Source organism: Fukomys damarensis, unplaced genomic scaffold (genome assembly GCF_012274545.1).
Source record: "Fukomys damarensis isolate Sample0158 unplaced genomic scaffold, DMR_v1.0_HiC HiC_scaffold_19, whole genome shotgun sequence".
Lineage (NCBI taxonomy): Eukaryota > Metazoa > Chordata > Mammalia > Rodentia > Bathyergidae > Fukomys > Fukomys damarensis.
The window spans coordinates 68,757,142-68,780,804 of NW_022900931.1; the positions used below are offsets into that span (position 1 = coordinate 68,757,142).

Sequence of the window (23,663 nt, forward strand, 5' to 3'; positions counted from 1 at the left end):
AAAAAAAAAAAAAAAAAAAAAAAAAAAGTATGGTCCTTGGTGTCTCATAGCACAAGGGATATAAAAACCAAGGACTTGGGCCAGGCATTTAGCTCAGTGGCGCCGCACCTGCCTCACAAGTGTGAGGTCCTGAGTTTGATCCCCGGTACCAAAAAAACCAAACAAACAATAACAACAACAACAAATTGAGGACTTAAACCTACTTAAACTTTTTTTTTCTTAGTACATGCTCACAGTACCTGATGTTTACTTTCATTTTAGGGAGTAGGTACATGTACTTAATCCATCTTAATTCTTTTTACTCTTCTCCCCTCTTCCTCTATCTCTGGATCCCCTTCCCATCTGCAAAAGACTTACCTCTCTTAAACCTACTTTTAAACCCAAAGTGAAGTAAATTGTGGGCTTGTGACAGTAGGTCACCCTGACTTGGGCAGAGCAGTTCCTTTGGTGCCATGCTTTAACCAGGTTGCTCTTCTGTTTGGTGTTCCCACTGCAGTTGCGTTCTAGTGATGTTAAACACGCCTTCAGCATCAGAACTCGGAAGGAAGGAAGATCGAGCATGGCACAACTCAGCGTGCAAAAATCAGTCCCTAAACCTTAACTGCAGGAGGTGCTTTGGATTGAACGGGCAGAGTTGGAAGAATGGTCACCCTGGAATACGCTGGGCCAGCTCTTGTCCCAGGGTTGGATGGTTGAGCTTGCCGTGCACTGCCACTGTGGCTCGCTGCGCCGTCCTCTGTTCTGTGGATGCTGGAGTGCCGCTGCTCCTGGGCTTCCAGGATGCTGTAACCTTTTGCTTCGTCTCAGTAGAGGCCCCGTAGGACCTTACCAAACCCTGAGCTTGCTCGTCCCATTTCCCATCCCAGATCACCTTTTTACAGTGACTGCGTCATTCCTTGACTTGCGCCCTTTGCTGCTTCATCTTAGGAGATAACTTTCCCTTTACAAGAAAGGAGGCACCTTCTGGCGCACTTTGCCCACGGTGGTTATGTGAGATACCGTCATTCCACAGATGAGGAAAATTAAGCAGAAGACAAAAGGAACCTGCCCAAAGTTACACAGACAGGAAATAATGGGGTCAGAATTTGATGACAGTGACTGAAACTCACTAGGCTTTGTTCCAAGCTGACTTCTCAGTGCTTTTGCCATGTCAGAACCAGTTTTCTGCGGTTCTCTTAGGCCTTACCTCATGAATACAGACAGGAAGCAGCCAGGAAACATCATGATGATATTTCAAACGAAAGGCTCTCCCAGGAGCCAGTAGTACATACTCATGTATGACCAGTTGGCCAAGACTGGGTCACAGAGCCACCTTAATGATGAGGAGGATTGTAAAGGCGGCAGCTAGCATTTCTCACCTTGTGGCAGGCACAGGTAAGAGACAAAGTCCGGGGAAGTGGGTAGGCAGCTAGCAGCTTCTGTGGCTTTCTCCTCCAGCTCTTGGAAGACGCCCCCGCAGGCTCCCATGTCACTCTCACCCCTCACCTCTTTCCCATCTTCGTAGGATCCATCCTTGCCGTGGCTGTTTGCTACCACTTCGGCTTCCCCTCTTCCTCTGGACCGTGAAGCATGCCACACTCCTGTAGCACCCCATGCCCTCCATCTCTTCACGGGCTTTGGTCCTCCCAGCAACCCTCTTCCCCCTGGAGTCCCAGGTGCCATCCGTTTCCCAGCTGGGTTGCTTACCGCAACGCTGAGTCTGGTGCTTCTAAGTTCTAAGCTTCTGGTCCCATGTGGGACAGCTGCCCTCAGATGAGCCATAAGGTCCCTGAAAACTGCCATTTTCCCACCCAGACAAATCCCCCTCCCCACCCCTTCCATGGGGGCTGTTACTCCCTGCCCAGACAATAAACCACCTTTGACCCCTCTACGCCCATCAAGGGCCCCATTGCTTCTACCCCGTGGACATCTGGAGTCTGTTCCTCCGTCCCCAGTACCACTGCCCCGAGGGGAGGTGATCAGCAGGTAGGCCAGCCAGGACGGCCTGGTGCCAACCCCACTTCAGACCGTTCCCCTTCACTGTTCCGACTTTGGAGGGAGCAATAGTGGCGGCATGGCTCTGGACCGCTCTGAAGCCAGGCCCGTGCTGCCCTGTTCTCTCCACCTTGACCCCCAAATCAGCAGGTGTCGCAGGGCTCCTGTTTGGACACTTCTCGGAGTGGATGCCAGGAGGGCTGAAGTTCCAGGGGCCGTACTGGGTCAGATGGGGACAGGCAGAAGGAGAAGGAACAAGCACTGGAGATCTGCATGGTGTTTCTCTGTTCGGCTCATGTTCAGGCATGGTTTTCTATTGATCTTGTAGGTATTTTGGAATAGAAACACCTCAGGGGAAATTACTGTATACTAGGAGAAATCATGGTTTTACTTGTTTATAAAGTAACACAAGATCTTAATAGTCAAAACTTGGAAAATGCATACAAATTCAAAAAAATATGAAAATTCCTGATGCTTCAGCCATACAGAGATAGTAATTACTACTTAAATTTTGCTAATTTTTCCTTGCAAATTTTTAAATGTATATACAAATATACAGTGTGTACATTAAATTATGTATATGTGTGTATATAGTTACCTTGTGTTTAAAAATTCAGGATCCTTTTTCATTTTCTTGTAACCCATGTTTTTTACTATAGTTTGAGCATTTTCCATGACAATGAATTTCATGAAGCTATAAGATCGAGCATGGCACAACTCAGCGTGCAAAAATCAGTCCCTAAACCTTAACTGCAGGAGGTGCTTTGGATTGAACGGGCAGAGTTGGAAGAATGGTCACCCTGGAATACGCTGGGCCAGCTCTTGTCCCAGGGTTGGATGGTTGAGCTTGCCGTGCACTGCCACTGTGGCTCGCTGCGCCGTCCTCTGTTCTGTGGATGCTGGAGTGCCGCTGCTCCTGGGCTTCCAGGATGCTGTAACCTTTTGCTTCGTCTCAGTAGAGGCCCCGTAGGACCTTACCAAACCCTGAGCTTGCTCGTCCCATTTCCCATCCCAGATCACCTTTTTACAGTGACTGCGTCATTCCTTGACTTGCGCCCTTTGCTGCTTCATCTTAGGAGATAACTTTCCCTTTACAAGAAAGGAGGCACCTTCTGGCGCACTTTGCCCACGGTGGTTATGTGAGATACCGTCATTCCACAGATGAGGAAAATTAAGCAGAAGACAAAAGGAACCTGCCCAAAGTTACACAGACAGGAAATAATGGGGTCAGAATTTGATGACAGTGACTGAAACTCACTAGGCTTTGTTCCAAGCTGACTTCTCAGTGCTTTTGCCATGTCAGAACCAGTTTTCTGCGGTTCTCTTAGGCCTTACCTCATGAATACAGACAGGAAGCAGCCAGGAAACATCATGATGATATTTCAAACGAAAGGCTCTCCCAGGAGCCAGTAGTACATACTCATGTATGACCAGTTGGCCAAGACTGGGTCACAGAGCCACCTTAATGATGAGGAGGATTGTAAAGGCGGCAGCTAGCATTTCTCACCTTGTGGCAGGCACAGGTAAGAGACAAAGTCCGGGGAAGTGGGTAGGCAGCTAGCAGCTTCTGTGGCTTTCTCCTCCAGCTCTTGGAAGACGCCCCCGCAGGCTCCCATGTCACTCTCACCCCTCACCTCTTTCCCATCTTCGTAGGATCCATCCTTGCCGTGGCTGTTTGCTACCACTTCGGCTTCCCCTCTTCCTCTGGACCGTGAAGCATGCCACACTCCTGTAGCACCCCATGCCCTCCATCTCTTCACGGGCTTTGGTCCTCCCAGCAACCCTCTTCCCCCTGGAGTCCCAGGTGCCATCCGTTTCCCAGCTGGGTTGCTTACCGCAACGCTGAGTCTGGTGCTTCTAAGTTCTAAGCTTCTGGTCCCATGTGGGACAGCTGCCCTCAGATGAGCCATAAGGTCCCTGAAAACTGCCATTTTCCCACCCAGACAAATCCCCCTCCCCACCCCTTCCATGGGGGCTGTTACTCCCTGCCCAGACAATAAACCACCTTTGACCCCTCTACGCCCATCAAGGGCCCCATTGCTTCTACCCCGTGGACATCTGGAGTCTGTTCCTCCGTCCCCAGTACCACTGCCCCGAGGGGAGGTGATCAGCAGGTAGGCCAGCCAGGACGGCCTGGTGCCAACCCCACTTCGGACCGTTCCCCTTCACTGTTCCGACTTTGGAGGGAGCAATAGTGGCGGCATGGCTCTGGACCGCTCTGAAGCCAGGCCCGTGCTGCCCTGTTCTCTCCACCTTGACCCCCAAATCAGCAGGTGTCGCAGGGCTCCTGTTTGGACACTTCTCGGAGTGGATGCCAGGAGGGCTGAAGTTCCAGGGGCCGTACTGGGTCAGATGGGGACAGGCAGAAGGAGAAGGAACAAGCACTGGAGATCTGCATGGTGTTTCTCTGTTCGGCTCATGTTCAGGCATGGTTTTCTATTGATCTTGTAGGTATTTTGGAATAGAAACACCTCAGGGGAAATTACTGTATACTAGGAGAAATCATGGTTTTACTTGTTTATAAAGTAACACAAGATCTTAATAGTCAAAACTTGGAAAATGCATACAAATTCAAAAAAATATGAAAATTCCTGATGCTTCAGCCATACAGAGATAGTAATTACTACTTAAATTTTGCTAATTTTTCCTTGCAAATTTTTAAATGTATATACAAATATACAGTGTGTACATTAAATTATGTATATGTGTGTATATAGTTACCTTGTGTTTAAAAATTCAGGATCCTTTTTCATTTTCTTGTAACCCATGTTTTTTACTATAGTTTGAGCATTTTCCATGACAATGAATTTCATGAAGCTATTTTTTTTCTCATGGAGTTTATTGGTACATTTTAGGTATACAGTACAGTTACATTCATCATTGGGATTTTGTACCTTTACATGACAGGTCTTGGTTCTCATTTTCCCCCTTATCCCTGCCCTCCGTCACCCCCTCCTCCCTTCCTTATTTACAAGTACTTTAATTCCATTTTTTCATTTTCTCATATTTTTTTCCTTTCCCTCATTACCTTTCCCCTACCCTTCCCATTTCCCCTACACCTTTATCCCTTTTCTTCCTATTTCACTTTTTTTTTACTTTTTTTTTCTTTTTTTTGGTACCGGGGATCAAATTTGGGACCTTGCACTTGCAAGGCAGGTGGCAGAACCACTGAGCTAAATCCCCAGTCCTCATGTAACTTTTAAAATTACCTTTCAGAAAGATTTTAACAATGCATCTACCCTTCACACAGCTTCAAGCTTTCTCAAAGGAGTGGAAACATTTCCTGTGTATTTCCAGTGGGAGTGAATTGATATTAAGACTTAGCAGTCACTATTTAAATTACAAATACAGAAAGGTTTTGTTTCAGGAAATCTGCTGGGAATGAATCTTACAGACATTTGTACATGTGCAAACTGTTTGTATATAGTTTTCATTATACTGTTGATCTTAAAAGTAAAACATTTGGAAACAACCACTGTATTCACCATGGAGAACTAGCTAAGTACTTTATGGTGAATAGATAGCACAGCCTTAAAAATGAAGACTGTCCTTCTATACTAATATGGGAAAGACCCCCAAGATACCTTCAGTGAAGAGCAGGGTGTAAAACTGTTTCCATTTGTGTAAAGAGGAAATGTATACATAAATACAGTCTCTGAAAGTAAAAAGCAAACAGGTACACTGGTCGCCCTTGGGAAAGAAAGGAAGGATGGAGAGGAGGAATATTTTCACTCTATATCTTTTTATATTTTTGCAATTTTGAAACATGTAAAAGCATTACCAGCTCAAAAAATAAATTTAACAAGAACTTCAACTCTTTCCAGTTAAAGTAAGTTTTATAATTTGTTGTGTTGTTTGCTAGCTGCCTTCCCCCGCCAGCATGTCCTCATCACCAGGGACTCTGGGTGTTGGAGTCACCTGCTCTGAATGTACATGTGCGTGTTCCGCTAACAATGCCATCTGAGTTGAAAATAGCTTCAACTTCTTGATAACAAAGGTGAACAGTGGCTGGAAGGCACACATAAATGTCTACATTAGCTTGTTAAATTTTCTCTCTCTCCCATATTATGAGAGCCCCGAATACCAGTGGTATCTCTGTACCTCAGATTCAGGTTGTTCCTGCCAAGGGCAACTGGAAGAAAATGTGCATCTGTTCTGAAAGGCAGTCTCCTGTGCGTTACCTGTGAGGAGAAACAAGGACATCTTCCAGAACACTCTAGCTTGACAGCCACTGGTCATGCATAGCTGTTTAGCTATGAATTTAAACACAGAATTCAGCGTGTCGCTCACTAGCCGCCTTTCAGCTTTTCACCAGTTTCCTTTCCATGGTCACAGGAAATTCTGTTGGATAGTACTAATATAAACTGAAGTGGCTGAGATGACTTTTAAGTTTACCCTTGTGACATCGGGAATCACGTCAGATCACACAGGCCTTCATATGGATGAACTTTTCAAGCGTCACAATTGTGTCAAGGACACCCCTCAACTAGCTAAGGTGGGTTGCATCACCACCAGTGGGTACAGGATCTACCCACTATTTTTAGGCAGTCATCAAGGACATGCAGAAAAAAAAAGACATTTACTGCATGTGTTTATAATTGGTCAATTTCCAGCTAAGTGGGAGGTAAAAGTGATAAATTCACACTGGAGGCTGGCAGAGTAGCTCGTGGTAAAGCACATAAATGCAAGGCCCCGGGTTCAGTATCCAGCATCAAAATAACAATGCATACAATAGATAATTTTAAAAATAGTTGTCAAAAATGTTTGATGTAGTGGAGAAACATTCAGGGTCAGTGGAAAATAATACATTTCCCAGGCTGGTCTCAAACTAGGCTCAAGTGATCCTCCCATACCCATGTGTGTGCAGTGCAAGCAGCAGAGTACACAGGTGTGGCGGGAAGGGGTTCTGCTTGGGAGTCTCAGGGTGCATGGGGGGTGCCCTGCATCTGACTCTGCCATGCACATGGGAGGCCCCAGGTGTGTGCCACCCCATATAAGCACACCGGTGTGGAGGGTGACCTGCATGTCTAACACCATCTGTGTGCCACAGGTCACCTCAGGTGTGAGTGTACCCTCTACCCAGGTCTACTCCCCAGTCCCACTTGCCCCAGTCCCTGACCACTACCAGCTTCCTTTCCGTCCCCAGATTTTCTCTGGGCATATCATATAAATGCAGTTGCACAATGTGTGGCTTCTGTCTTTGTTTTTTACTGGGCGTGTTTTCAGAGTCCATCCATGCAATAGCAATGTCAGTTCTTTGTTCTTTTCTGGCTGGATGTGCCTTAGTGTGTTGAGTCCTGCATCAGTTTAGTAGACATTTGGGTTGTTTCCAGCTCCTCTGAAACTATAAACAGTGCTGCTGTGGACATGGCTTTTTGTGGGGGAGCTGAGGCTGTGAGCAGCATGGCCTGGGTGTCTGTCCCAGGAAGGCGTGCGTGTACAGCTGTGACCATACCTGCTTCCTGCTGCCTGTGCTCACCAGATACGTTCCACCTCCAAAATCTCAGCCCTTCCCAAAGTCAAAGGCAGGACCCAAAGCCGCACTACTGGGTGGGAGTAGAGGTGGAGGCAGTGCTCCAGAGACAGCACCCTGGGCCCTCTGCTCAGGGCTGGGACTATAGCCCTCACTCTGCAGCTGTAGGACAGAGCAGAATCAGGGTATGGACTCCAAGGGGCCAGGTGAGGCAAATGGTGGGGTGGGGGTCACGGGCCGGAGGCAAGCAGGAGGCTCGATGCAAACACACCCTGCTCCTGCCGCCTTTCTCCACGGCCTTGCAGTCCTTGTCCTGGCCCAGGCCACCACCTCCACACTGTTTTGCCTTCTGTGCCTCCTCCATCACTCTCCACACAGCAGGAGGTGAGATGGGGCATCTGGAAACCTGCATGTGGAGGCCGCTCATCTCTAGACACATTACTGCTCAGCTGTTGGCACGGTTGGCAAACTCTCCCTATAGGTCACCAGAGCTGGGCACCTGCTGTCCCAGCTACTCCGGAGACTAAGGCAGGAGGAGTGCTTGAGCCCAGGAGTTTGAGGCCAGTCTAAGTAACACAATGAAACCCTGTCTCTAAATAAACCACTAGATGACAAGTTTTCAGCTTTGCAGGGCAAGAGACAAAACAAAGGATATGTCATTTATCTTACAGAAGGACTGGGGATTTAGCTCAGTGGTTTTGCCGCCTGTCTTTCAAGTACAAGGGCCCAAGGAATTCGGATGGTTTCAAATTAGGATGGTTCTGGGCTGGGGATGTAGCTTAGTGGTGCAGTGCCTGCATGGCAAACTTGAGTCCTGAGGACTGGGGATTTAGCTCAGTGGCACAGTGCCTGACTGGCAAGTGTGAGGTCCTGAGTTTGATCCCCAGTACCAAAAAACAAACAAAAGTAAAACTTGAGTCCTGAGTTCGATTCCTTGTACAAAAAAAAAAACAACAACAAAATCTTACAGAAAACACATCCACATAGTTTTTATAAAATGCAAAATTGTTTTGATGGCTTATGAAATTTAGTTTTGTGTAACTTTTTTTTTTTCCTTTCCAAGCTCTTAAAAACGTAAAATTCACAGGCCGGGGATTTAGCTCAGTGGTTCCACCACCTGCCTTGCAAGTGCAAGGACCTGAGTTCGATCCCCGGTACCAAAAGAGTAAAATTCAGCCAGGCATGGTGGCACACACCTGTAATCTCAGCACTTAAGAGGCTGAGGCAGAAGGATCAGCACAAATTCAAGGCCAGCCTGCCCTACATAGAGAGTGTAAGGCAGCCTGAACGCCATCGCAAAACCCTGTCTGAAAAAAAAAAGAATGTTAAAAGCACTTTTAGCTCATAGGCCACCCAACAGGCATCATGGGAGTTTGAAACCATCCAAATTCCTAATTTGAAAGAAATATCCTTTTTTTTTTTTTTTGGTACAAGGAATCAAACTCAGGACTCACGTTTGCCATGCAGGCACTGCACCACTAAGCTACATCCCCAGCCCAGAACCATCCTAATTTGAAACCATCAGAATTCCTTTCCAGACTTCAGCCTTTGAGACACGGCTTCTGCATTTCTTGGACTCACCTGCAGCTCCCTCTCTACCCTCATGTCTCCTACTGGCCACTCAGTTGAAAGCTCAGCTGTCACCTCAGTGATCCTACCAGCCACTGAAGCCCAGATAGGCGCTGCCTGCACCCATGTTAGGTGCTTAGCACAATGGAAGATACAGATTCTCACTCGTCAGAGGTTGCGGGTTTCCTGATGTGCTGCCCAGCCCAGGAAGCGTTCGTTAGTGAATGAGCAAACAGCCCTCCATAAAAGACCCATTTTACAGACACAAACTGAAACTCCAAGGGAGATGGGCCCACCAGGATCACAGCAGAGCGGGGAAGGTGGGCTTGGGCCTAGACCTGACTGACTGACTGGACCTGCATCCACCACACTTGCTGACCCAGCTCAGGAACAAGATGGGAACAGAGCTGGGGTTGGGAGGTTGGGCCCCAGGACTCTTCCCAGAAGCCTGGTCCCCGTGGGAAGAGGCAGAGGGCCCACAGTCACATCGGCCCTTCTCTCCTCCAGTCAGGAACTGAATTCAGGATAACTGGGTTTACTCACCCGTGTCCGACAGTCCCTACAGAAGCACCCTGCGGGCTGACTGTGGAGCTGAGGCATCAGACTTACAGGGGACGCAGTTCACTTTGAGGAAGCTCAGGAACCGGCAGAACTGGGAGGCTGCGGAGACGTCTGCAGTAATCATCCCTGGAAGGCGGGGTGGGGGGGTGAAGCTGTCCGTGGTGCTCAAATGTTTTCGAGCCGGCCCACATAGCAGCTGCAGTTAATTTAAAAAAAAAAAAAAAATTTTTTTTTTTTTTAAGTACGGCTGGAGATTTAGCTCAGTGGCACCACACCTGCCACACAAGGATAGGGTCCTGAGTTCCATCCCTGGTACAAAAAAAAAAAAGTACAGGAATTAAAGCATAGCTGGTGGTTGAACTCATTTTAGAGTGTGCGGAGTTCAATCTCCAGCACAAGAGAGATGAAATTACAGATGCAGCTCAACAACGATGTCTCCAGTGCTCAGGAGGTAATGGGCTGCTGGCACCATTCCAGAATGTCGCTGCCCTCTCAGGACATCTTACAGGGATTTCCACTCTAAATTGGATTTCCATGGCTCTCTGCACTCATTGAACTGAGCTAGAGACCCAGACCTCTCTAAAAAATGTTTTCTGAAGTCACAGAGGTCCAAATCCTTGCCTGCCAGTGACTGGCAACACAATCTTTGAATTACTTACTCTGTGCTGGATTTCCAGTCCCTTCCTCTTGGGCGCTGCAAGAGGCACAAAAGGCCCATAGGAAACCTGAGCTGCTACTGTCACTCAGAGCTGCTCACCATACCTGGCCAGCACCGCCTGGACTTGCTGTCCCTCAGCCCACTCTACTCACACTAGAGGACTCAGCAGGAACTTAAGGGCAGCACAGGCCGGTGTCCACCCACAGAGACTCAGCCTGGTCATCCTGTTGGAGCAGCTCCATCCAGGGGCAAAATCTGAGGTTTCAGACTCAATCAAGAAACCACTTTCTGCAGAGCCCCAAATCCAGTGACCCCTTGCCCTGCCTGGGAGCTGGGAGGGGAGACCCCGTGGAGGTGCCTTTCCTCCAGCCTTAGAAACACTATGAGGGGCTTGTTGTTCTTCTTGACAGTCTTTGCCTGGGGAGGTGCCCTGCTATCCTGTTACCATGTAGCCTCCACAGAACCAAGGCTGAGAGTTGGGGTGTGACCACTCAGTGAACCGGCAGGTCTAGGGTTTCCTGCTACAAGCTGCATTCTCCCTGAGTAACCCAGATCCACAGCGGCCATCTGTACACCCACACCAATGCCCAGGTCAGGCATATCCCACTCCCAGACCAATTCTAGGGGCTATGGGTCACCCCACCACTGTCCACATGGGCACCTTAATGGGGACACAAGCCACCCCGTCCATCCACATGAGCACTGCCTTCTTAGTGGTGGCTAGAGATCTAGTCCTGGGCAGGCAGTACTGGGGGAGTTTGCTCCCCAGAGATGCTCAACTCGGCAGAGACTTATGGTCCATGCCTTCATCTCACTTCCATAAAATGTTCTTGTTTCAGGCCTTTGCTCAGGGGCAAAGAACTGTGAGGGCCTTTAAGGGAAGGGAAGGCCTCAGTCAGATTTCCCTACTGCTTCCATGCCCCTGCTGATGCCTCCAAGGAGAGATCTGGGGATCTCAGTAGCTCTCATCACACCTCCTCTTGGTAGTCTAAGTTGCCAGCCAATTTAAAAAAAGGATAAGTTTTCCAGTGTCTTCTCTTTTGTTTTCATCTTCACAGAAGAATTATTTCTTTTTCCCAAGGAGAACTGAGAAGTACAATGTTCTTTGTTTTAATAAGTCCTGGGAAAACTCCACTGGCCTCAGTAGCTGGTGATCCAGTCAGGATCTGAGAGAGGACAGTGGCCTCTTGGGCACCCTGATGATAAGGTCTTCGGAGGAAGACTGGATGAACACCCAAGGGAAGAAGAACAAGCATGGTTCTTGTCATTGGGTTGAACACTAAAGGAGCCACAGGATGACAGGTGGCGGCGGGAATTCCAGCAGAATTCATGAACACTGTGACTCCCTGGGGAAGCTGGCACCCTCACTGGCCGGTTGCATAGCCTGGCAGAAGGAAAGGTTGTGGCATCACTAAGATGGGACATTTGCTAGGGACACATACCAAGGCACTTGCAAAATTGAGGCTGCTAGTGAAGTTCTAAGAATCCCTTTTTAAAAGGGGGCAGAGGCAGGGGTAACCAGTAGCAGCCTTAGGCCAATTTACCACCACACCAGTGTTTAGCCCAACAGAGAAAACAACGGGCTCAAGAGCATATATAATGCAAGTTTTTTTTACTGCTGCTCTTGGTACAGAATTTTGAATTCCTCCTTTGGGAGAAAGGATGATGAGGTCAAGAAAGCCACAGCAACTTATGAAAAAAGGGTTCTTGTGCATGGTTGCCTGATAGTAGCTCTCACAAAAGACTCCACCAGAACCACAGCTCACACAAAAGCCACCACAAGCTTATACATAAACCACTTCTGGCTTGGTGTGGGGGTACATGTCTGTAATTCCAGCATTAGGAGGCTGAGGCAGGACTATTGCAGATAGGTAAGTTAATTAGATATTTGGTAGGCAGTTAGACAGGGCTGCCCTCAAGAAGCCAACACAGCAAGGAGCCAACATGGAGGACAATCAAGACACATTCACTGTGGCCAGGATTGTAAAAGGAGAGAAACTACTATACCCTTGTGCTTCTCCTGGGGATGAATAGCAATGATTGATACCCTAAATAGGTAACAATAACCTGGAGGGGGCAAGGTCTTAACCCACACTTTCCAGGAAATATCCCTGACCCTCCATCCTTATTGAAAATCCTTGTATGCTCGCTACAGGACTTGCTCTCCCATTTGATCCCCACTTAATCAATATCACTGTACTTGTAATCTTATTGGTTGGTCATGGTTTTGCCCCACCTCATGGCTTGGCTATATAAAACATCTTTGAGGGGCTGGGGATTTAGCTCAGTGGTTTTGCCACCTGCCTCACAAACACAAGGGCCTGAGTTCGACCCCCAGTACCAAAAAAAAAAAAAAAAATCTTTGAGAAGTTGGGTGGTCAGGAAGCCCACTTTCCAGTCCCCCTTCTCTCTTAGACAGAAGCTCTTTCTCTCCATAAATTTCTCCTACTCTTAACCTCCATTGTTCCTAGAATTCACTCTTCCATTTTAGAGAACACGAACTCATGTTTCAGGTGTCTAGCAGGTTTGGGAGTTACATCTCTTCCCCTTATATCAGGAGGACTGCAATCCCAGGCCAGCCAGGGAAATTTAGCAAGAACTTGGCTGGGGATATATTTCAAGCCCCAGTACTTCAAGGAACTCTGCCCACCAATTATATGTTCAGTTTCTATCTGATGTCATCTTTATTACTAATCAGTGTGACCAAAGATTATTATTTCAAAACGTCCTCTGTAATCCTCTTCATTTTGCCTTTAAAACTTCCCTTGCAGGGCTGGGGATTTGGCTCAGTGGTTCTGCCACCTGCTTTGTAAGCACAAGGGCCTGAGTTCGATCCCCCCCACACACACACACAAATTCCCTCTGCCCCAGTCTCTTTGAATGTGCCTATAGTTTATTATGGCACATGTATTCCCTCTTCTGTCATTCCTAAATAATGCTTGACTTTAACCCCGATAAGCCCTATCGGGGACAGTGAGGTGATGGGTTCCATCTAGCTGCTCCAGACAAAGGCACAAGTAGGAGCTGGAACTGTTGCTTGATGTAGATGCCAATTAAATGTCTCCTTGGAGCTGTGCTTGTTCGCGTGCTCCTGCCGGCATCACTCAGGGCTTCCCTGGCAGTCGGTGAGACTCGGCCTTGAGTCGGGTCCCAGAGTCCACACGCTCACCCCTCACTGTCCATTACCTCAGCTCATCTCAGCCCTCCACAGGCAGCCAGCACTGGCCAAGCGCGCACCCTCCCTGTGTGGCCCACTCCCTGGGTGGTCCTCGGCGTCAGTTCTGTTTGCTTCCCTCCCACCCCCCATGCTGTTCACCAGCCATCAGCTGTGTCCTCACCCACAGCCACGCCCAGCTCAGCCAGTTCTCCATCCTCCTCACTCAGCACACAGCAGGGCCACCGCAGACGGGAGAAGACCCTGAGTGCAAGCAGATGACTCTGCTGGGCCCCGAGACTGCCCCTGGTTGTCCAGGAGAGACTGTCGCAACAGTGCGTGACAGTGTGAAGAGTCTGGCCAGCCAACGAGCCCAATAACCACATGGGCATGGGGTGCTTGCGTGGCTGACCTTAGCCACTCGGTGTCAGCCCCCTCAGAAGTCAGACTGAAACCCGGGGCCCAAGGTCCCCAGGCTAAGTCATCCTTGACAAAAGACCTGGCATAGCCAAGGGCCTGGCCTGAGGCAAACAAGACACTGAACAGGCAGGATACTGGAGAGCTCAGGACTATTTCCTGGGAGCTGGCTGGGGGTGGTCTTTTGTTGGAATCTGCAGGGCTTGGTCACCTGCTGAGTTACCCCATCGGAGCACAATGGCCCAACACAGCTGCAGCCCCAGCAAGCCTTGCCCCCCAGTGCAGGTCCACAGGTGCCACCACCCTGCTAGAGGGAGAGAAGCAGCTCACAACTAGAAGCAACGCAGTTTTGCAAAGATGACAGCATCCAAGAGGAGCGCGCTACAGCACCGTCCCCTGGGAGTCCAAATAGCGGCTGAGAGGAGGCTCTACGCCCCGCCCACAATGGACAGCCTGATGCAGGGATTTGGCAACAGCGCCTGGAGTCTGAGCCGGGACCCTCTCCAGGGTTGGTCACACATGAGAACCAGGTAAATTCAGCTTCACGGGCTCGAAGTTCAGTGCTGCCAAGTGAACAGGCCTCCTGCCTCTGTGCTGCTTCAATCTGGGAGGCACAGGCAGTGATGAGGACTCCTGCAGCGACTCAGGCGCCGACTTGGAGAACTTCGCACAGCGTCCAGTGTGTGTTGTTCCACCAGGCACAGCTTCACAGGAGGAGCGACAGGGTCAGCCCTGAGCGAGGGACCAGAAGGAAGCTCAGTTTGGGTGATGGTCTCCCCAGCAGCCAGGAGAGGGCAGCAGGGCACAGGCTTTGGATGGGGAAGAAACAAGCTTTTCTGGCATCATTCTTCCCAGCACGCCAGAGGGTCTTCAAGGGTATGCTTTTTAATATTTGGGGATCTGGGTGGGCATGAGCTGCCTAGAAGGCTGCTGCAGGAGGCAGAGGATGAGCCTCAGGTGGAGGTGCCTCGGGCACCCAGGGCCAGTGGTAAGAGAGAGCCCATGAGGGCCTGGCAGGATGCATTCTGGCAGCCTGAGGTTTGCAAACGTACTCGCACATACACTCGCACACATACACAGACTCTTACCTACTCCTGAGTCCCAAGGTAATGCATGGGTAGGGCGAGCGTCAGGCACCATCACTGCTGGCATGGGCACCCTCCGCCCACACACAGACACCCACGCCCTTTCCTACACCCTAGCTCCCCTGCCCGGTCATCCTTAGCCCACACACAGGCACCTTCACCACAATCACAATCGTCCCTGAGACAGGCACACAATCTTCCCTCACACAGGTAGGGCTGACCCACACGAGTCCCTTCAACCCTCACACTGGCCTTCTCAGTCCATATTCAAAACCATCAGCCCGTGAAAATGCTCACGACCCCTCACTGTGGGGTTGAAAACCCCCTAAAAACACCCCAGACCCCCACACAGGCACTCTCATCACTCACACAAGAACCCACACCCCACACAGATGCACGAACACCTTCCACCTTTCCTAACGTCTCACACAGGCAGTCTCTTCCCACACAATAGGTGACGCCCTAACCTGTCCCCTATTCCCAGGCCCTTCCCACACTGTCACCCCACACCATCCTCAGCTGGAGAAGCCACTGGATGAGCTTGGGGGACCTCAAACTGATAAAGTTTCAGTACATCAAAGGTGGACCTGCTGCAGAAGGGACTGGTAAGTGGCACACAGAGATGAAAAAGTGGGTAAAACAAAAACGTTTACTCTGCTAGCAAAGGGTCGGCCTGCACCAAGGGCTGTGCCATACGACCGACCCCAGGCTGGGTTACGATTTGTCTTTTAGAGGAGTTTTACAATCGTGTCCTCAACTTAGGTAGCTCGATAAGACATTCCAGTTCTCTGGGACATCTGTGTGAACTTGGGATCCTCATGCCTCAGCCTCCCAGAGTGCTGAGATTACAGGCATGTGCCATCCCTGGCCAGAGGAGAGTTTAGTTACTATAAAAGCATGAGTTTGCACATGGCCTAAAATGTGTTCTGTCTTCCTCTGGGTAGAGATTTTATTACAGATGAGCATTATTACGAAAGTGGAAGGAAGTTTAGGCTCAGTTCTCTGTCAGATCTGTTGCCATCGCACATCCCACCTTTTCTTTTCTTTCTTTTTTTGGTACCTGGGATTGAACTCAGGACCTTGCGCTTGCAAGGCAGGCAGCAGAACCACTGAGCTAAATCCCCAGACCCATCCCACCTTTTCTCAAGGACTACACTGGCTTGCTCATTTAATTAGCAGCTTGATTTATTTCTATTCCTTATTGCCCAAAGTTGCAGCTGCTTGCTCATTTCCTCTCAGGTTGCTACTTAGAAGTACTGCTAGTGCCCTGGTCTCACCCTCAGCCAGTCAACTCCCAGAGACTAACTGAGCATGAGGCAGTTCCCCAAAAGAAGCCAAGGCTACTAGCATAGGGGAGACAGAGACACCGGATGTCCCTGTGCATCCTCTCTCTGTTCAACCTGGGCTACCTCCAGGATCTGGGTGGATCAGACCTGCCCTGGGCTGAGGTGGGCACTGCTATTCAGGGGGCCCACACAGATGTCCCAGGCCAGGGCTGAGACAGATGCAGAGAAGACCCAGCCAAGAGACCATTCTGAGCAGGAAGTAAGGCCCTTCCCTGAGGACAGGAGCAGATGGCAGGGTGGGCACTCCAGGCTCCAGGGAGGTGTGTGCTGGATGGGCTCCTGAAGTTCAGATGTAGATGTGCCAGCAAGGTTTATAGATCCAAACACTGCTGGGCCTCCTCCATGCCATGTGACTTGTGCCTCAGTTTACTTGTAGGTAAAGACCTTTTGTAATCAAAACCTCCCAGGACCAGGGATTTAGCTCAGTGGTTCGGGCACCTGCCTCGCAAGCACAAGGACCGGAGTTCAATCCCCAGTACAAAAAAACAAGAAAAACTCCCAACCTTGGAATTGTACCAGAGGCGAGAGCCATTCAGCTCCTGACATGTGCCTGGTACCTTATCTTTGAGAAACGCCTTTCGGGGAGAGATTGGTTGGGTCCCTCCTGGGCTCTGTCAGCTGTGTCCAAGCAGGTGTCTGGGGGCCAGGAAGGACAGGGAGCAAGTGGTCCCTTCTACCTATGAGGTTGGCATAGGCTTCAAAGAAAGGCAAAGTGGTGCTAGGAGGATGAGAAAAAGCGGCAGTCCTGGCAGAGGAACTGGGGGGCAGGGGCAAGGCTTGACATGGTGATTTTGACCAGTGCATTCTGGGAAGAGCAGATGTAGATCAGAAAGAAAGAGAGGGCCCATGGGTGTCTGAGGGGCTAGGGAGGAGCAAGGCCATCAGTGGACTAATCTCATACAAGGGCCTCAGCCATGCTGGGCTAACCATGTGGTCTCATGGCAGCAGTTACCTCTGAGTGGGGCCTCAGTTTCTCCTGGTGAGTGGTTCCTTTTGAAACAGAGAGGAGATGGTGGGAGTTGCACACTGCTCTTTGAGTCTTGCATGCAACAGTAGCCTGATAAAAACCCAAGAAGGTAAATATATCATGTCTCCAGCTTACAGATGGGACAGCAAGGCACAGACAAAAGCAGGATTGCTCCAGGATCCACAGTGAGCCAGCACGGAGCCTGGTGGTTGACCTTGGCTTCTGGGCCAACTATTCCTTCCTCTCCTATGCCACCTTATGTGGCCAGATCACATGTCCTCAGCTGTTCTGTGCACCCAGACCCAGTGTCCAGCTTTCCCTTAGCCATCCTCCACCTTCACTGTGCTTCACACAGCGTGGTCTGGGGCCTCCAAAGAGGCCACCTGGGTAGCTCACCCACCCTTCCCATCAGCAGGTATCTACCTGGGCTTCTGTAGCACTGGCACCTGGAGTGATTCCCTTTCTGCCAGTATTCACTGGTCCCAGAAGCAGGTGTCAAGTGTAAAAGACAGTGCCGACCTCCCAGAGCTGGGTCCCTGGCCTGGGGAGCAGATGCCAGCAGAGTCCAGACCTCCCTCTTGCTCCTCTCACCTGAGGGTTTGTCCTGCTGACACTTAGGCCAAGCACAGGAGCCTTAAAGCAACAAGGGAAACTTCAGAACCTGTGATGCAGCTTGGTAGTGTGGGAGGAAGGCCCACACCGGTCTGTTGTCCAAGACACCCAGTCAGAAACGTCCTTTGGAAATGAGGCTATCTCAGGGGTGGCCCACGTCTCTCCTTACAGAGAGGGTGGGCACTGCACTAGGCAGATGGGGAGGTCTGGTCTGGTGTGGCAGGAGCGGTGAGCTATGGCTCCAATTGTTTCAGAGTAGAAGCCAGGCATAGACCTTGCTGAGATGGGCTTTGAGCAGAGCCATGGGAAAGAGCCAGGGCTGTCAAATGTGACCGAAGACACGGTCCCCTCACGGGAAGGGCTTCCCCAGCACCCGAGTTTGCCACCACATGTGAGTCTGAGGCAGGAGATCCAGACAGTCTGTCATCCAGCAGGTGGATTTCAGGGAACATCGGGGCCTCAGCAGGATGCCTCCACAGACAGCCTGTCCTGGTCTGCTGCCTCAGGAAACAGTTCAGGACATGGCTAATCCTTGCTTCCCAAGAGCAGCCTCCCTCAGAGGACAGATTTGGTCCCTTGGGTCATTATGGGACAGGGCCTCCCTATGCCTCCTTAGGGAAAAAGGCCTCCAGGTGTAGCCAGTGTCAGAGAACGTTGTGGAGCCCAAGAAGAGCCACTCCCGGAAGACACCGTGTGCCTGTGGTGAGTGCGGAAAGGTCTTCAGCCACGGCATGCTTCATCCACGAGCCACCTCGCGCAGGATCCACACTGCAGAGAAGCCCTAGGCACGCACACAGTGCGGCAAGGCCTTCAGCTTGACGTTGCACCTCACGCAGCGCCAGCGCACCCGCATGGGGGACCAACCCTATCAGTGTGGTGCCTGTGGGTGGCCCTTCAGGGACCTGAGGACCCACTCTGGAAAGAATCCCTATCGGTGCTGTTGTGTCCCAAGGCCTTCACACAGAGCTCCTCCTCGTGGAGCATCAGCGGACCGACACCAGGGAGAAGCCCTAAAGGGCAACAACCGCAGGGAGGCCTTCAGCTGCAGCTCGGCCCTCACCACGCACCTGCGTGTCCGCATCACCATCCTGCAGTGACACCGTGGCCCTGAGGCCCTGAGTTCCAAGGGCCAAGACCTGGATAGTCACTGGCAAGGTGCCTGGAGGCAGGCAGCACTGAGCTGTGAGAACACTGACCCCGGCCTGCCAGGGCGGCCTTAACAGGGTCCTGCCGCATGCCACCCCCCACCCCCGCCACGCAGCCTCGCCCTAGCCTGGGTTCAGACTGGTTTTCGAGCCAGTCCCAGGGACGACAGTTGTCTACCAGGTGTCCCAGGCCAGAACACTGCAGCAGGGAGACTCCAGCTTCCTCTTCTCCCCCGGCTCCTCTACTGCTTGGTCCAGAGACACCTACCCAGCCACGCTGTGCCTTCATGCTGCGTCTGTGGTGCCGATGACATGGGCCTAACAGCTGTTCACCTCCCACTCACCTTCCACACCTGTCGCTGAGAGGCTTATGCCCCGCTCCCCTACCACACCTCTAAGAGCTCTTGTTGCCTCCTGCCTGCATGACATTATAGCGGTGAGCATCTACCTCTAGGGTCTCTTTCCATCGCCCAGGTCTGAGCAGAAAGCTCTCCAGTGTGTCACCATCTACTGCAGAGCTCCCTGATGGGGCAGAGGATGCCATGATACTCTGCCACGAGTCCTGTGCAGCCTCTTCAGCTGTCCTAAGGTGTGCATGATCGTGTCTGTGTGTGCATCTGAGTGCCGCCCTGGGGGCGGACCACACCCCCACTGCCTTTCAGCTGGCTCGTGACTGGGCCACCTTGCACACAGCAGCCTACTGCTCTGGTTCCTGAAGAAGCTAACTTTTCCTACCATGTGCCTTCATAGCTGTCCTCTTTACTCCAAGTGACCCTCTCCACCTTGCTGAGCAGACTTCAGCTGGCCTTTGCTCCCAGGTGTCCTGAATGTCTCTCACACCTGCAGCTGTGGCATTTTACTTCTTGCAGAGTGCAGTCTGGCTTCCCAAGGGTACTGTAGGATCCCCAGAGCTCATCTTATTCTCTTTGTCTGCAGTGTGCAGGATGTGATGTGACCTCCATGCTGGTTTACTTAAGGAACACTTAAGTTGTGAACTTTCACAGATACACATGGGACTGACAAATGAATCTGACTAATACATCAGGGAGGGCTTTTTTCTCTTTCCTGTTGTCTGTTTTTTATTTTATACTTTATACATAGAGAGATTTTCATATAAGAGAAACCATGTCCCATTTGAGCTTGTATGGTCTCTTTTATTTTGAGGAAAGGTCTTGCTAAGTCACCTGGTTGGGTATGAACTTCTGATCCTCCTGCCTTAGCTTCCCAGAGTGCTGAGATTACAGGCATGCACCACCACACCCAGCTGCTTTTTTCTTTTATTAAGAGAGAAGTGTGCTATATTGCTTAAACTAGTCTCAAACTCCTGGACTCAAGTGATCCTTGCCCCGGCTGCCTGGCAGTCACTATATTTTTACAAAAGCAGTCCATTAGGAAGATGATCATTTGAAAGCAGACATCTCATAAGAGCCTCGTGGAACAGAATCTCAATGAGAAACTGATGAAACCTTCTGCATGCTGAGACATACTACCTTACTCTTTATGATGATGATAGCAGAAAAAAACAAAGAAATAACAAGACCGGAGTGTAGTGCAGTAGTGTAGCACTCACCTGGGCAGCACAGGGCCCAGAACCACAGAAAAGCAAGGAAAGAAAAGAATGCCTGGAAGCCTAAATTTAACAACAGATGTCAAACTTACATGTTCAGAAAGCTCAATGAACCTAAAAACAACAAAATCTCAACTCCATGCCCAGACACGTATTAACCTACTGAGAACTAAAAACCAAATTTTAAACCTTGAAAACAGCCCAAGAGAAGCAGTGCATACATTAAGTAGACAAAATAAAAGATCATGGATTTCTTATTAGAAACCATGGATGCCGGAAAGCAAAGAAAAAGCATTTTAAAGTGCTGGAAGAAAAAAATATTGCCAGCCTAGAATTCTACATCAGTTAAAATACTCTTCAGGGTGGATAAGGTGGCACACACCTATAATCCCAGTACTTGGGAGGCTGAGGCAGGAGGATCGCCCTGAGCTTGAGGCCAGCCTGAGCTATATAGTTCAAAGTCAACCTGAACTACATAGTGAGAGCCTGACTTAAAAAAAAAAAAAAAGAGGGCTGGGGATTTAGCTCAGTGGTTCTGGAGCCTACCTCATAAGCCCAAGGGCCTGAGTTCAATCCCTGGTACAAAAAAAAAAAAAGAGAGAGAGAGAGAGAGAGAGAGAGAGAGAGAGAGAGAGAGAAAGATATACAGTACAAGAGAAAAGCCAGCAAAAGAATGCTGAGGTGGCTATGTTAACATCGTACCAATAGGTTTCAGGACAGAACAAAGGAAACAACCAGTGATAAAGAGGGACATTATAAAGCGGGCATGATGGCATACCTGCCAGCCCACCACTTGGGAGGCTGAGGCAGGAGGGTTGCAACTCTGAGCCCAGCCTGAACAACTCAGTGAGACCATGTCTCCAAATGTGGCTCAGTGTGAAAGCCCCAGATTCAATGCCCAGTTATACACACCAAAAATAAATAAAAATTGATAGAGATGAAGAGATAACAGGAAAAAATTGCTATTTAGTTTGAGACTTCACTTCTCAAGGATCAATAGAACAAGGAGAAGAAAAACAATAAGGATACAGGAGACCCAAACAGTATCTCAGCCAACTAGATGTAACTGACATTCATAGTTTACTCCACCCAACAACAGGAGAATACACATTTTTCTCAAGTGCACATGGGACAGCCAACAAAATAGACCATAACCTGTGTCATAAAACAAACATTAACAAATGTAAAATAATTTATATATTTCAGAGTATTTTCTAAGACTATGGTAGACTCAAACTAGAAAACAGTAACAGAAAGGTAGGAAAATGCTCAAGTACTTGGGAATTAAAGACACACCTAATAAGTGCTTAAGATATTTGTAGCATCAAAATGATTGCATGGGAAAAGAAAAATTGTGAAATAAAAAAATTTGAGCTTTCACTTCCACTAGAAATTAAACCTAAAATGATCAGTCAGGCACAGTGGTACATGCCTGTGACCTCAGCACTTTGGAAGGCATCTGAGGCAGGAGGATTACAGGTTCAAGTCCTACCTGGGCAACCGAATGAGACTCAAAAAGGGGCTGGAGAAACAGCTCCTTGGCAGATTGCCCAGAACTCCATTACCACCCACACCCTCCACACACACACACACACACATGATCAGAAGGCAGGAATGACAAAGGTAATAAAATAAGACTGACCCCCAAAATTGGTTCTTTGAAAAGATAAATATTGATAAACCTCTGTCCAGACTGATACTTTAAAAGTGAGAAGGAAAGCTGGGCATGGCGCTGTATGCCTGTAATTTCAACACTTGTGAGGCTGATTGCCCCGAGTTCAAGGCCAGCATGGACTACACAGCAACATCCTATCTCAAAAATTTTAAAAGTGAGAAGGAACAGATTACACGTTGAGCATCCCAAACACTGAAATCTGAAATACTTCAAAATCTTTGACTTTCTGAGCACCAGTATGATGCTACAAGTGGAAGATTTCACTTCAGATTCCTATAATGAGTTGCAATCAACATTCAGGGGCCCTAAAAGTACCAAAGCCCAAAGCATAAAACCACCTTTGGGCTAGGTGTATGAGGCTCAAGGGAGGCATAAATGGATTTCCCATCCCCATGATACCTCGTTATGCACATGTTCCAAAATCTGAAATTCATGACCATGTCTGGTCCCAAGCATTTGGACAAAGGGTACTCAGCCTGTACCAAGGATGAAACAGGCCGTGACACTACGGACCCCACAGAAATTAAGATGGAAACAATGAACGTCCCTATACAATTAAAAGCAACAACCTAGATGAAATGCAGTCTCCCTGAAAGCCAGAAACTACTAAAATTAACGAACCAAAGGAAAAGTGGAAAACCTAAATGAGCCTGTACGAATTCTATCAAAGAAGCTGAATTTATAATTTAAAATGTTCTCCAAAAAGCTCCGAAGATGTTCATTTTTGAGGTGCTGGGATGGAGGCCAGGGCCCTGCATCTGCTAAGCATGCGCTCTACTACCGATCCACATCCCAAGCAAAACACTATGACAAATGAAACTACAGGCCCTGGAAAATTAAATCAGAAGTAAACAGAAGAAAAGGAATAATGATTGATACCAATAGAGACCTACAGAACAGAAAACAAGCAATGGGGGAAAAATTAACACAGCCAAATCTAGTGCTCGGAAAATATTTTTAAAACTGACAGCACTGAGGAGGGCTGTCCTAGAACCAAGCCTGGACGAGGGGGCGTCGCTCAGACTTGGAAGACACTGAACAAACACAGGAATATTAGCGAGGCGAGGTGGCGCACGTTTGGACTCCCAGCACTCAGGAGGCTGAGGCCAGAGCCCTGGGAATTCCAGCGCAGTGAGGGGACCTGGCCCGGCAGGCAGGACCCCGACATCCCGGCGGGGCGGGAGCTGCGAACTGCACAGAAGCTGGAGGGGAGCCGGGGAAGGGTCGGCATAAGGGGCCCAGGAGCCAGCCAGCCCTCTGCTCTGCCGCGGGCCCCTGCACTCGCGGGACCGGGCCTCTGCCCCACGGAAGACACGGTGTGAACAGTCCTCGTCGGCGTTTATTGACTCCTGGAAGGAAGGGGGAGCCAGAACGCCCACGCCTGCCGAGGGTCACACACCCTGGGTCACAGCCGGATCAGCTTCCTGCACGGAGGTGACGAGGGAAGCGGCTGGGGGTCC

General features: G+C 49.5%; 2 protein-coding genes and 1 long non-coding RNA gene across 4 annotated transcripts in view; 1 reads left to right on the forward strand and 2 right to left on the reverse strand.

Moving 5' to 3' along the window:
- Positions 1 to 1,090, forward strand: part of Znf8 (zinc finger protein 8) — a 14,559-nt gene extending 13,469 nt beyond the window's left edge. Inside the window, exon 5 of the mRNA XM_010616615.3 lies at positions 497 to 1,090. The gene's annotated coding sequence lies outside the window, so the exon portion shown is untranslated. The remainder of the gene's footprint in view (positions 1 to 496) is intronic.
- Positions 1,091 to 5,121: 4,031 nt separating this feature from the next.
- LOC109117819 lies at positions 5,122 to 20,047 on the reverse strand. 2 transcript variants are annotated; one of them, XR_002025108.2, is made up of 4 exons: positions 17,190 to 20,047; positions 9,560 to 9,773; positions 6,076 to 6,155; positions 5,122 to 5,982 (listed from the first exon to the last, which is right to left on the reverse strand). It is a non-coding gene; the product is annotated as an uncharacterized LOC109117819 (long non-coding RNA). The 2 variants fall into 2 exon arrangements; XR_002025107.2 differs by lacking the exon at positions 17,190 to 20,047 and having other exon boundaries at positions 9,560 to 9,806.
- Positions 20,048 to 23,221: 3,174 nt separating this feature from the next.
- Positions 23,222 to 23,663, reverse strand: part of A1bg (alpha-1-B glycoprotein) — a 3,616-nt gene continuing 3,174 nt past the window's right edge. The window contains exons 5-6 of the mRNA XM_033766057.1: positions 23,485 to 23,584; positions 23,222 to 23,405 (exon numbers count right to left, since the gene is read on the reverse strand). Coding sequence (XP_033621948.1) covers positions 23,222 to 23,405; positions 23,485 to 23,584 — 284 coding nt within the window. The remainder of the gene's footprint in view (positions 23,406 to 23,484; positions 23,585 to 23,663) is intronic.